This window comes from Engystomops pustulosus, chromosome 2 (assembly GCF_040894005.1).
Source record: "Engystomops pustulosus chromosome 2, aEngPut4.maternal, whole genome shotgun sequence".
Lineage (NCBI taxonomy): Eukaryota > Metazoa > Chordata > Amphibia > Anura > Leptodactylidae > Engystomops > Engystomops pustulosus.
This window is the reverse complement of record NC_092412.1, coordinates 210,042,904-210,057,601: the sequence shown is the minus strand read 5'-3', so window position 1 is coordinate 210,057,601 and position 14,698 is coordinate 210,042,904. Positions and strand designations below refer to the sequence as shown.

Sequence of the window (14,698 nt, the reverse complement as noted above, 5' to 3'; positions counted from 1 at the left end):
GAGACAAAACTCATTGGGGGAAATTCATTTTGGCTCCTCCGCCAGTTTTTTTCCCCCGCTGCTATGGGCATGTCAGGGAATGGGGTGGAGGGTGGGGGGACGTGAATTCCCAGCCCATCGCATTTACTATAGTCTCAGCTGGAAAACCGGGAACTCTGCCAGTTTAAATCTGGTCTAAAGATCGGAACTAGTGGTGTTTGTGCCTCTCAGTGTATCTTCTTCCGGGCGTTGCCGGCGAAACCCTGGGTCGGGCGGATAGGAAAGCTAGCGTCCCGATATTTGAACGTGTGATAATGACATTTTTAATTGACTCTTGTGAGTATGATGAACTGAAATACATTTTAACCTTGTTGGAACGTACCACACCATCTGCCGGCATATTTTCTTCCAGCTACAATATAATAAAGGAGGATAATGAAAGTGCGATGGTGCTAGTCTGAATGATGACATACTTTCAGCAGGAGAAACTGAAGATTGGTGCTGTTCATCAGTGGAATAACGAATGAGAAGAATAATATTGGGAGCTCCGGTCATAGTGAAATTATTTTCTCTATTTCTGTGGACTTTTTCCATATGAGGCATCTATATCCCATCACTCAGAAGGACCTCTCCTACATGTGACCTTCTCACTACATAATAGATAGGAAAGGTGCTTCTGGGTTATAGGAAATAGTCATTTCTATATGAGGATCCTATAACTCAGAAAGACCTCTCCTACATGGGGCCTTCTCCCTGTATAATATAGAAAAGGTCCTTCTGGGTTATGGGAAATAGACCTTACTATATGGCTATATCCCATTACTCAGAAGGGCCTTCTTCTGCATAACCCAATCTCCCCCTATAGTAGATAGAAAAGGTCCTTCTGGGTTATGGGAAATAGTCATTTCTATATGCGGTGTCTAAACCCCATTACTCAGAAGGACCTTCTCCTGCATAACCCAATCTCCCCATATAGTAGATAGAAAAGGTCCTTCTGGGTCATAGGAAATAGTCATTTCTATATGAGACGGCTAAACCCCATTACTCAGAGGGACCTTCTCCTACATAACTAAACTCCCCATATAGTAGATAGAAAAGGTCCTTCTGGGTTATGGGAAATAGTCATTTCTATATGAGGCGGCTAAACCCCATTACTCAGAAGGACCTTCTCCTACATAACCCAATCTCCCCATATAGTAGATAGAAAGGGTCCTTCTGGGTCATAGGAAATAGTCATTTCTATATGAGGCGGCTAATTCTCCTACATAACACAATCTCCCCATATAGTAGATAGAAAAGGTCCTTCTGGGTCATAGGAAATAGTCATTTCTATATGAGGCGGCTAATGTTAAAAATTATACAAAATATAAAATGAGTGTGTATTTAGCATGAAGAAGCCAAAAACTCTCATAGATCAAGTCCAAACCAATAAGAGGATAAAGAGTCCCTCCAGGTCATGGAAAATAGACAGTTGCTTCAGAGTTGGCTAATTCCCATGACTGGGGAGGACCAGGTCCCTCTGAGTTATAGGAAATAGCCTCCTCCATGTGAGAAGGCTAAATCCTATAACTATCCAGCACCTCACCACTAGGGGGCGAATAGGTCCTTCCCAGTCATGGGAAATAGACAGCTCATACAGAGACAGCTAAATCCCATGACTGGGGAGGACGGGTACCTCTGAGTCATGGGATTTAGTCACAACCGTAGTTTATTGCTCTAGGTTTATCACTCACGCTTCCTACTGTCACTTTGTATAAAACTAATTATACAAATAAAGTTCTGTGGGAAAAAAATAGGTCGCGCTCATCTTATTGGCTGGACGCTACGTGAAGCTGGTGACGTCAGGTTTCTCGTCATCGTTGCTTCCGACGTGAGCACGCACTCTCTCACGGCAGTGCACGCCGGTTCCTGACGCACGCGGGAGTCCGAGGAGAGAAAGACGCCTGTACGGTGACCTGAGTGACGTTATTGGCCGAGCATAGCAGACACAAGTCGTCGTCCAGCACCGCGCTCATCCACAGCTGTGAAATTCCTCTCGGAAGCCGGTACTCTACACCATGCCTAAGAATAAAGGTGAGGCCCCGGGAGCGGAGATCAGTGGCTGCATGTTGTTAGGGGCGGATGTGCTAGTAAGTTTGTGTACAATGGCGCCATAGCTGAGTAGAATGCGGCCTTTGTGGCACATGAGGGAGATGGCGGACACTCAGGGCTGGGGCAGTCAGAGGTGAGTACAGATGTGTATCACATATGGCCCTGACTACAGGGAGGATCCGCCGTGCTATACTAGGGCTGATACCAGGGAGCAATAGATGACACCACTGCACCTCACAATGGATGATGTACTGAAGTTATTGCTGATCCCACATAGGCCCCACTCCTGGCTAATAGAGGACTGTGCTCTTTACATGGCTGATAACAGGGAGCAATAGCTGACACCCCGGCACCTGATAACAGATGATGTACTGAAGTTATTGGTGATCTCCCATAGGCCCCACTCTGGCTAACAGAGAAGCTGCAGCCGCATGATGTAGCCAGTCACAAGGCTTCTCGTTACCTGAATGGTGAAAGCGCTACTATAGGAGTTCACTGATATTTCTTGTTATAGTGGTTTTTCAGAGCTACTTCCAATAGCGAAACTGTGAGACCTTGTCATACACACCATGAAGACTATGGGGGAGACTTGTCATAAATGTCTCAGGGCAGATCTGTTCTAGTTGCCCATGGCAACCAACCAGAGCTCCGTTTTCATTTTCGTGGGTAGCGAAAAATGGAAATGCATAAATGACAGTGCCCCTAAGGGGGTTAAACACGGGGTGTGAATGCTGCCAAAATCAATTACACAGATCATTTTTTTTTATTTTAGTACTGGGTGAGGGTCATATAAAAATTTGTACTTGCCTGCTGTTCTGTTACACCCTCTGATGTGCTGAGGTTCAGGGGTCTAGACCGAAATTGTGTAGGACAGGCACTACCAAGGTATACGAATGTATGTAAGCCAACGCACCCCAATAGCTATACAATCCAAATAAAACAAGAAAAAGGTGGGATGCGTACACAAGGCTAGACAGAAATGACAAAAAAATGTTTATTAGATAAGTAACAATTTTAAACACAATCAAGACGGGACAACAATAAATGTAAAAACACTTAAAAAGTACACCAGAGGGGTGTACAAAGCTGCCAAGGGCCAAGTTTCCCTAGAAACCCCTACTACAGTCTGCCAAGAGTAAAACTACAGTAACCATAAGGACCAGAATATGAATAACCATATAGAGCTCAAGTGCAAAAAATGATGCATGAAAAGTGCAATTTGAACAATGTAACAAAGCTCTGATGCATTGATCCCTACATGCCCAACATATACAATAATACAATACCATGTTGTCGTAGAATGAGACAAAGTAAGGCAGGTGTAGGCAGAGAGAGGGCCTACACCTGCCTACCTTGCTTTATTGTCTCATTCTACAACATGGTATTGTATATGTTGGGCATGTAGGGATCAATGCATCAGAGCTTTGTTACATTGTTCAAATTGCACTTTTCATGCATCATTTTTTGCACTTGAGCTCTATATGGTTATTCATATTCTGGTCCTTAAGGTTAATGTAGTTTTACTCTTGGCAGACTGTAGTAGGGGGTTTTAGGGCAACTTGGCTCTTGGCAGCTTTGTACACCCCTCTGGTGTACTTTTTAAGTGTTTTTATATTTATTGTTGTCCTGTCTTGATTGTGTTTAAAATTGTTACTTATCTAATAAACATATTTTGTTATTTCTGTCCAGCCTTGTGTACGCATCCCACCTTTTTCTTGTTTTATTTGGATTGTCTGAGGTTCAGGGGTGACATTGCATTAATGGGGTTTTTTCCCCCCTGGGGCTTGTATTGGTGTATACTAACAGAGCTGGTAAGAAGTGAATTTAATCGTTCCTATTTTTACACCACCTGGGGCCAGTAAATAAATAAAAATTGTGCTCCTCAAAGACCCCATTTAATTGGAGTCAATGGCTGCTTTATAAATGTATAAGATTCTAAACTTGCCTTTGTCCTCTGGTTCTCTTTAGTGACTGGTTCTGTTTATACACAGACATTACAGCGGTAGCGTCAAATTGGTGGCATGTGGCAGGTGCACCTTATGACTTATCATGCCACTAGTTCAAGAAAATATAATGCTTGGGGGCACTTTGTCTATTGGGAACTGAGGTTGACTGCACTCCCCAAGTGTATACAACAAATGGTCTGATATATCTATCTATATCTATCAAATTGGGTTGGTAAGTGCATCTTCCTATGAAGAGGTGTGGAGGTTTTGCCCTGCACAGGTTACGGGTGCTATATAACTGGGTTGATGCCCTATTAAGGATTACATAATCGGTGAAATGAGCCTGATAATTGATATTACAGCGGAAGCTGCTGTGTTATTAGGTGTCACCCCTAATGAATTTTCATGAGCAGTCATTAAGTATAAGATGCGTGCAGTAACATTTACAAGATACAAATACTTACAGAAACAATTCATATTGTGTGAACGATGATGGTCTGGTCCTATAGTGTAGATTGTTCCTATGCATTTTGCTTTGCTTCTATTGTGAAGGTTGTAGTGTTTACTATGGGCAAGTCCTCCCCCACAACATTGCTCTGTGTTCTTTGGGAATTATGAGAGCACATGTACTCGGCCATCGCTCCATGATAGTGACTTTAGAGGCACGCACAAGTTCCTTTTCTGGTGAAAGATGCTGCCTTACACTAAACATACATTTACTGCACAATCTGTGGATTTGCCATGTAGATGTTGGATACCCCTTATAAAGATGTGAGCTGCTTAAAGGGTCTTTTTAGACCAAAATAAAAAATTTTTTGTAGTAGAATAAATATAAAGAGCAGTACTTTCCTGGTTACTCTCGTTCTAATGTTGTGGAGTCCCTGCACTACTTTTAGCAGAGATAAATTCAGAAAATGGGGATCCAATAAGTGTAGGCACATGAGCTGCTCAGAATCAATAATGAGTGTTGCTTCTTTTGTTTCAGCATTGTGAGTTACATGGAAGCATATTTCTTTAATTTCAATTTTTTTTTTTTTTTTGCTCTATGGAATAGTCTCCAATCATCTAATTGGAACATATGATGACTGATTTCATAGGGCTTTACCCCGCCATCTGTAAATAAGCTCCTTTATGTTGTGCCCCCTCGTAATACCTAGTGTGGAAGCTGCAGTATTTAAAGGGGTTGTCCTGAAGTAGCCTTCTTCCAAAAACAGCGCCACACCTGCCCATGGTTGTGATATTGCAGCTCTGCTGTATAGTGATGAATGGAGCTTAGTTGCATCACTATGCACTACCCATGGTCAGATGTGGAGCTGTATTTGGAAGTAAGCAGCCATGTTTTTCAACTTCTGGACTACACCTTTAAAAATAAGTTAGACACCAACATTACATTATAATTTTTATTTTTTTTTTTAATTTGATTTGCCTTAATATATTCTGAATTTTCATTTAACCGTTCCAAACCAAGCATTAAAAAGTACATGTTCCACAGCATTTGCTCTTTCCTGGGCTGGAGGTCAGTAAGACTGCTGACATAACTATCCACTGGTTGAGATGATTGGGTTGTGGTGGGTTTAGTGTCAAACAAGTGACTTTGCACTTTCCAAAGTAGATAACAATAGTGACTGCGGCACATCCTTTGTATCCCGCACTATATGCTGCTCGGCATCACATATGTGTTACTTGAAACACGGCAGCATCACAGTTTTTTCCCTACCCACAATAGGGGACATCGGTTTTGTAAATCACATCTGCACTGTGTAAATGACAAAGGTCTCCCACAGGCTGCCATGGTTATTGAATCACAGACTGTGCCGTGTCTCGTGGTCCAGTGTTTGCTGCCCTTCTGCAATTGGCAACTGAGTGCGGTAGAAATACTGCTCAGCTCTTGTAGTGTGTTCCTACTCAATGGTAAATGGTAGCGTTCATTTTTCTTAAATGTCTAGTACAGCAAAATTCAGACTTAGAAGAAAAGAGGACTCATAATTGTTTCATGGGGGATGCTAGTATTAAACAGAAAAGGTGACTGGCGTACTAAAAAAAAAAACCTCACAGCTATTCCTTACCCTATTTCTTGAAGCCATAAAATCCATGTATCAATCTATAGGCTACATTGGGTTTTCCAGACAAGGATACTGGTATATACATGGAGGCCAATGCTTAAGACTGATTCGGGCTCTGGTAGTATATTCTCAAGGGGAGGGGGGGGTTATCAAGAGTCGTCAAGCCGTGCTTATCACGTTGGGGGGTGCAGAGCAATGCCATAATTCCATGATCTGCCCCATTTACTCAAGTCAATACTGGGAAATGCATTCTTTGGGATCCTCTTAATGTACCTGTTTTTCAGCTGTTTTAAAAACACAGTAAATAAAATGTCTGCTAGGTAGTACAATGGTGGATTAAAGGGGATGTCTAAGGCTATAAAAGCCATTGGTTTGCTATGTACTTACCTTCGCATTCCTACCTGTCTTCCGGCACTGCAAACGGATCAGATTGCACCTCTGGGAGGGACTGTGGAGATGAGTACTGTATATGTTTGTTTTGTTTTTTAATCTGCCCCATACCCTTGGACAACCCCTTTATTGCCTATACTGTGGCTTATGTCACAGCCTTTCAGCAGTATACAATGGGAACCTTCTACCTCCTGTGAAAGGGATTGTAGACACATGTCTTGGGATTGCTTCCATGTTCTTGTTCTGTATCACTATTTTATGTGCATTTCTGACGTTTCAATTTTTCGACAAATTCATAATTGTGTTCCCTTCTGCATACATAATGATACGGTATCTTTGCTTAAATACTAATGTTTATATTTTTCCCCTTTTTTTTAGGTAAGGGAGGTAAGAACAGAAGACGTGGTAAGAATGAAAATGAATCTGAAAAGAGAGAGCTTGTCTTTAAAGAGGACGGCCAAGGTAAGCCCTTCTTCAAAGATGTCATTTGTCGGTGTATAAATGTGAAACAGCTAACTTTACAGTATATGTAACATTGCGGCGGATAGGGGATAAATATGCGATTCAGGCCAAAAAAAATATCTCATCGAGTTTGTTTCCCAGGGACTGCTTTAAGATTGTTATCTAAGTTATGTCAGTAGCTTTTGGCACTACGCGCTGTTTACCTTGCTAGAAGGGACCAAACGCTGACAGCAAATGTCTGGGGCGTTCAATCAGTGGCAACAAAGCCACACAAAGATATGATGCATAATACAGACATAAAAGGGAAGAAATGGCACTCACCACCTTGGAATCTTAACTTTTTATTGATGCATACTCAACAAAAACACAATGTTGCTGTTAGGATAAGGGAGCTGGAGGACAACAAGTGCAGGACATCGCAATAAACTAAAACAATAGCCGTTCCGCGCTGACTTGCGCTTCATCCGGTTCGTTGACCAACGCATACACTACCGGTGGTTAACACTACAGCCTTGCAGTGCTGGGTACCTGGGTTTAAGTCCCATCCAGGTCAACATCTGCAAAGAGTTTGTATGTTCTCTCCCTTTTTGCATGGGCTTTCTCCGGGTCCTCCGGTTTTCTTCCCATACTCCTAAGCCTACTGGTAGGTTGATTAGATTGAGAGCCCCATGGGGACAGGCACTGAATTGGCAAGCGCTGTGCAGCACTATATAAATAAAAGTATTATAATGACTCCCAATGCTTCACTAACGCACTGAAATACCATGTACAGCTCTTCGCCGTGTGTGTTAGTGTCAGGTGCCCCTACCCTACTGCTGCCTTTTCAGGTGGTATGTCTAGTCCTTTTTGTACCAGTTAATATTGAGCAGTAAACCAATGATCTGATGCTCCTAGGCTATCTTAACATTTCATTATAATATATAATCATGCATAAGCCCACTTCATACTGACCTCTATTTGGTGGTTTCCCCCATATTGCATCCACTGCTATTGCAACACAGAACCAGCTGCGCCCCTTCCCCTCCCCCAGCACTGTACCACAAAAACAGAAGATGCCGTTCATTAATTTTATATAGTTTGAATTCAATCAACTCTATTTGGGAAGGTAAAGGCAAAAAAATCTGTTTTTTTTTTCCCCAAAAAAATATTTAAATAGCAATGTTTGAGGTTTATCATCTTATGGTTTGTCTTGTTGGTTAAACATGCATGAAATGTTCCCACAGAGTATGCACAGGTCATAAAGATGCTGGGGAACGGCAGACTGGAAGCTATGTGTTTCGATGGTGTTAAGAGGTTATGTCACATCAGAGGGAAATTGCGAAAAAAGGTAAGCGTTATTGTATAAAATGGAAAATATAAACTCCCCTTTATTAACCTGTTGTGAAGAAGCTGGATTAAGAAAGTCTAAAGCGTCCTTTCATGTGAAATCTGAGGAACACGAGGCCCCAGTGAAGCCTATGGGTGCAATGTCTGCTATTTTATCGAATCAAAATACCCTGGTGTGCGTTACACCTAGTGCTTGGCAGCTATATTAAAAAAATTGCCTGGGAAGAGTCCACATTCACCTGTTTTTAAAGAGCCTTTTTCCAGTGTCAGAAGTTCCTGGGTTGAATCTGCCTTGTATGAATGTCCTCTGCATGTAGATTTCTATAGATGACATAAACTGCTCATAGTGTGTATGTGTAAAATATAAAGTGACTATAGCAGTTTTTTAATAGGGAAAAAGTCCACTTGTTCAATCTACACCAAGTTTTGCCACATGATTCACCATCAATATCTACTTGTATCTGTTTCCTTTGGATAAATGTTGATTTTATAGCTATAGTGTTTCTCGGTTTGATCAGACTTGTATAACTAAGGAAATGTTTCACATGGGTATCTGAGCAGTGTCAATAGACCTTGACACTTTCAGGCTGTTTACATTTCTAGTTACTATTCAGATGTTTGGATAGGATGCACTTTGGAGTAGCACAGCACCGTACACTGGCTAGTGGTCTGGATTGGTCCTACAGCACTGTTCAGATTTCAGGGGATTATACAGGGAAGTTAAATCTGCTTATGGTAGTGGGTCACATGTTAAACTTGTACAACTCTCATAACTTGCACATGACAATCCCTTACCTGCTCGTTCCCGGTGCTATGTCAGCCCCGATTTCACCAAGTGACTGCACTGGTGTTTCCTGCTAACAGGATCTGATCCCACTGCTGAATTTGACATGAGAGCTTTATGCACAGTGGGAAGGTGTGCTCAAAATCATTGAAAATGTTATTGTCATAATATGGTTACAGTACATATGGGGGTGCATGTAGCTGCAGAGCCCTTGTAAGTTACACACTGTGCCTGTACCTGAATAGGGCAGGAGATGGGTTGTGAGATGGGGACCTACTGCTATGTGTGCACCAGAGGATTATACTCCAATGCTGCTGTCTAGTCAGTGTTTCCGATCCTCCTCAAACAAGCATAGAACATCTCTACAGTGAAGATATTCATAGCTTTACATGAGGGCTTTTAGCAAAGGCACATGTAGTAGGTCATGTATAATTGTTTATAGGCTTTCTCAGCGGTGTATGTTTACATAATGACACTCCCTTTAATAAGCTGATTTTGTTGGTTTTGATGTTAATACCTTTTTGTTCCATCAGGTGTGGATAAACACGTCGGACATTATATTGGTCGGCTTACGAGACTATCAAGTATGTAATCACTTTTCCTCTCCCTTAGGCCTTTAATTTGTGTGCTGCCCGGTGGGTCTGGCCCATTTATCGGCCCAGCCCCATGGACTGTACAACTTGCACAAGACTGAAGTCCTTGCCATTAAAAATATGATTCCATGACGTTTTCCTGCCGACACTGCAGTAGTTAATAGTCAATTAGAAAAACTGAATAATCAACTAGAGGGGTCAAAGTATTCAACCAAATTATCCTGCTTACAACCTAAAGGACCCCAAAAGCCATAAAGAACTTCAACTCGAGCAAAAATACTTCATAACAAAGTCAAAGAAACAATCAAATCTTTATAACAACAAATGGCATGAAATTGATCACAAAATACTTCTAAAAAAAAAACATTAAACCCATTTTGCTTGAGTGTAGGTTCTTTATGAGCAGTTAATTGTGTCTGCAGTCTGTCCGGCAGTCAAGAAGTCATTGCCTCATATTTTGTTATAATACAAGCAAGTAACACGCACTGTAATTCTTGGTACCACAACCAGTGGTATTTTTTAATACTTTCCTTGCATAGTATTTGGCAGGATGGTAAAAAGAATCCTGCCTTTTTTGCCATTAAATTTAAAAAAAAAAAAAAATTCTGGGGGTATTTCTGAGATCTGTACAATTAATGTTGCTTGATGATTTTATAGACAGTAACACCTTTGTTTTCTACAAAATAAAGATTTTGAAATGTCAGCCTGTTTTCTGCAGGCTGATCTAAAGTTTATCAACCATCTTCAAGAACATATTAATAAATCCTTTTTTTTTAATAAATACAATAAAAACCTCATATATGCTAGAAGCAGACACACAATTAAAGGTTTATGCACTTGTATAACTGCAGTGTCAAGATCTGTCTGTATATAAAGAGGGTGCAAAGTGACACTCGGTCCATATATACTTTTCTAGAAGTAAAGCCTTCACTATTGAGTACAGGCGGTCCCCTACTTAAGAACACCTGACTTGCATACGACCCCTAGTTACAAACAGACCTCTGGATATTGGTAATTTACTGTACTTTAGTCCCAGGCTACAATAAACAGCTGTAACAGTTATCACTGGTGTCTACAATGAAGCTTTATTGTTAATCCTGGTTCTGAGGACAACCCAACATTTTTTAAATCCAATTGTTACAGAGACCAAAAAAATTTTGTCTGGGGTTACAATTATAAAATATACAGTTCCGACTTACATACAAACTCAACAAAATCTTGTATGTAACCCGGGGACTGCCTGTATATTAATTTCCTGCTTTATTTTTCTAGGACAACAAAGCAGATGTTATCCTAAAGTATAATGCAGATGAAGCCAGAAGTCTGAAGGCGTACGGAGAACTTCCAGAGCATGGTAATGACTGCTGTGTTATTTGTGTCTCATGCAATGTGTGTTGTTACTGGAATGCAGCAATTGAGCCATTTCTTTTCTTCTTTTTCAGCCAAAATTAATGAAACTGACACATTTGGACCTGGTGATGATGATGAAATCCAATTTGATGACATTGGAGATGATGATGAAGATATTGATGATGTAAGTATGTTGTTGTGTTCTAAAAGATGTCATGGAATTTCGGGTGTGGTGTAAAAACCTTGTCTTGGGTTAAGTATAAAATTGCTAAATTGTCATCACTGCTCGGTGACTGACTCAAATTGCTTCAACTTTTGTGTGTTATGTCTGGGAGAACAGTTGGGCCAAGTATGGGGAAGAACCGTGTTTAGTCTCTCAGTAGTGTAGCTGTTCTCTTGTAAGAAAGTAGTGAACTGCAAATTTATGCCAGCATTTACTAATTATGCGAAAAGAGATTGTGGCCCTTCTGTGAACCCCGGCAATCATAGTATAAGGAAAATGAGGTGGGAATGTATAATTTCAGTTAAGTTTTCTGAGGGTGCGTTCACATGTTGCAGTTAAAACTGCATCGCAATCAGCTTTGAGGTGGTTTTAGGTGCAGTTTTGTCAATTGAACAGGTGAAAGACATGAACTGAACGAGTGAATTTGATTTTGAAGGGGAAACCTGCTCCACAAATGTCATTCACTCATTCAGTTCATGTCTTTCACCTGTTCAATTGACAAAACTGCACCTAAAACCACCTCAAAGCTGATTGCGATGCAGTTTTAACTGCAACGTGTGAACGCATCCTGAGGGTGCAGTCACACGTCGCGTTTAACGCATACGTTTAAAAACGCATTGGAATAGCTGAAGAGTGATTTGCCTAATTTAACACCTCTTAACACTTGTGTTTACAAAACGCATGCGTTAACCGCGATGTTAACACATGCGTTAACAATGCGTTAACAACTGCATGCGTTAACCGCAATGCTAACGCATGCGTTAATGCGTTAACGGTTGCGTCTTGTAAACACAGGTGTTAGCAGCTGTTTAATTAGGCAAATCACTCTCCAGCTATTGCAATGCGTTTTTAAACGCATGTGTTAAACGCGACGTGTGACCGCACCCTCACTCTACAAATTCATTGTTGATTTCTGATTAAGGAAACCTGCTCAATTAAGAGTTTTAACTCCACTGCAGACATTAACGCCAATGTGTCCAAATGAAACCACGTTTATCCAGCTGTATAAGCCTTTATTATAAATTCAATGTGAAATAGCCCCAAAAACTGGAGTAAGATCTTGCCTAATAAGAACTTTCCAAAATATTGGAAACATCTGGCTACTTGAGGTATGTGTCCTATGTTAATCTTTGCCAATTTTTATAAGAGGGTTTGAGCTTTCTTACATTAAGGACACATAAACTTATGTTTGTGGATTGCAAAAAAAAAAAAAACCTATAGCCCCGCTCACACGCCAATGACAATGGAAAGTCTGCCTAGTCACAAACTTGGCCCTTAATGAGACCTCTTCTGTGGTTTTTGGCACAGGCAGTCGCCTCATGCAAGGGAGTTTGTAAACCACAGTGTGGGCTTTGGCCCATTTAAGTAAAGTCTGAGGAGAGCTGCTGTATTTCCCAAGGTGTCCAGAGAGCCAGCTGTACATGCATATGAACGGTTAAAGGCATTTTCCCAAGTTTGGCCAACTCTGGTAACCATGTAGAAAATGTACAGTATAGAGCGACAAGTCAAGTAAACACATTGTCCTCTTAATGGAGGGCCCCAGTGATTGATTTTAGAGGTCCTATCCATGCGGCTTGCATAAAGCAAATAAATGACTCCAGTTCCCGGGAAATGGACAACTTTTTGAATATGTAAAAAGGAAAAATCTTAATAATGTGAATTTAGACCTTGAGGGGGACTAAGTCTCTTCCTGTGCTTGTTTTTTTCAGATCTGATCTCTGAGGACGTCTTTTCCATTCCAATTGCTGCGGATTGTTCTAGTTTTGATGTTTTTGATTTGAGTGAGGTTCTCCCGTTGAGATGATTCTCTCCCTTGGCTCCGATAAATTTATTTTCAGTTTTAAAGTATTTATATTCTTTCAGTAGCGCTCGACAATACTGGATTGTCTGGAACACATGAACTGAAAAATATTGTTTTCCCATAAAGATGGTAATTTACAGCCCTTGAGTTGTGACTATCATTTTTCAGGTTGCTTTTAATATATTCTTTCTGGGTTTTTTTTTTTGGTAAATTATCATGGCTATGTGATTGAATATCCCACCACAAAGTGTGGAGTTTGTTCATTCTCCCAGCTGAACTCCTTTATATATTTTGGCTGTGGTGGTTCTGGCAACAATCCAGATGGTGATTGATATTTCTCATGTTTTTACCATGAGTTTTATTCACCACCCGGAGAGCAATTCTATCTGTCGGCTTCCGTGCTGCTCTTCCGTGCGGTTCTTTTAAACTGTTGTGCAAAATGAATAAAATGCCACTGTACACGATCTGCCTTGGTGAAATACTAGTGAAGGCCGACCTACTGAATATCCCTCTTTATTCGTTTACCTTTTTTTTATTTTTATTATTAAATACCAAATCTGTATTTTTTTTTTTTTTGTCCGCAAAAATGCCTGACATGTTTCTCTTGTGTTTTTAAGAGCTATATAAATATTTTTTACTATACAGAAAGTGCTTTAACCATGCGTTAGATGACTTGCACACTAAAGGGAAATTGTACTACTTCAAAGCGGTTGTTCAGGAGAGAAAAAAAGTTTTAAACTGGTTCAGAGGTGGTTAAAAACAATAGAATGAGCACTCGGCAATACCCCCATCACTTCCATACCATTACTTGGTCCTCGCAAGAGAACTCCTTAGCATTTGGTTTGCACTGAGCAATCAATCCTTCTGATTTAAACTTAAGGTTAACTTAATTTCTCACTCATTCTGTATTGTTATCTTAAAAAAAAGCCTATATGATAGCATATTGGAAAATGTTTGGAATTGTTGGCTCTTGAACAGTTTTCCGGAAAGGATTAGCTTTTCCACCTCTATTAAAATATGATTGTAAGTAGCACTATAGTACACAGATGGCGTCATATGGCACACAGTGTGTAGTAATTATCATTGGATATCACTGAGTAAATGAGTGTTATAATCTGGTAAGAATGTGATGCTAATACATCCAGATGTGTCTAGTATCTCATTCTTCCCGTGGCCTCTTTGGTGTGCAAGTTCCTCTTGGGCTGCATTATATTGTATAGTATGTGAATTGAATTCTGTACAGATTAATATGTGAAGACCTAAAAGGGCCTATGTTTCTTAATCTCGCTAAATTTACCCAATATATTATGGAAAGATGTCATGCAACTTATGAATGGGAAATAACACATCCAAAAACATAATAAAGATTTGTGAGTACATTTGGAGTATCGAGTCTTTCTCTAAGGTTGAAAATAACCTGCCCAGTCAATTTGGGACCATAAACCAACTACCGGTCCTTATTGCAGATTGTCCTGTGGAAAATCCATATCAAAATGCATGGTTTTTTAATGTGAATTTGTGATACAGATTTCAGTTTGTTGTGTAATGACACAAATTTACATGTGGGTTTTCTGCATGGGTTATTGCACAAAAATGTCAGCATTTCTAAATGTGTGAGTAGATGATAAAACCTTGAACCACTGTGCCCCATAAGATCACAAAAAAGGGGGAAAAATGAGTCGTGTGTTAA

The 14,698-nt window shown here is 40.4% G+C and overlaps 1 protein-coding gene across 1 annotated transcript; it reads left to right on the top strand.

Moving 5' to 3' along the window:
* The first annotated feature begins 1,809 nt into the window (after positions 1-1,809).
* EIF1AX (eukaryotic translation initiation factor 1A X-linked) lies at positions 1,810-14,387 on the top strand. Its single transcript, XM_072137970.1, has 7 exons — positions 1,810-2,052; positions 6,848-6,931; positions 8,155-8,258; positions 9,575-9,625; positions 10,907-10,988; positions 11,077-11,168; positions 12,917-14,387. The coding sequence occupies exons 1-7, from the start codon at positions 2,037-2,039 to the stop codon at positions 12,920-12,922; spliced, it is 435 nt and encodes a 144-aa protein (XP_071994071.1). The 5' UTR covers positions 1,810-2,036; the 3' UTR covers positions 12,923-14,387.
* The last annotated feature ends 311 nt before the right edge of the window (positions 14,388-14,698 follow it).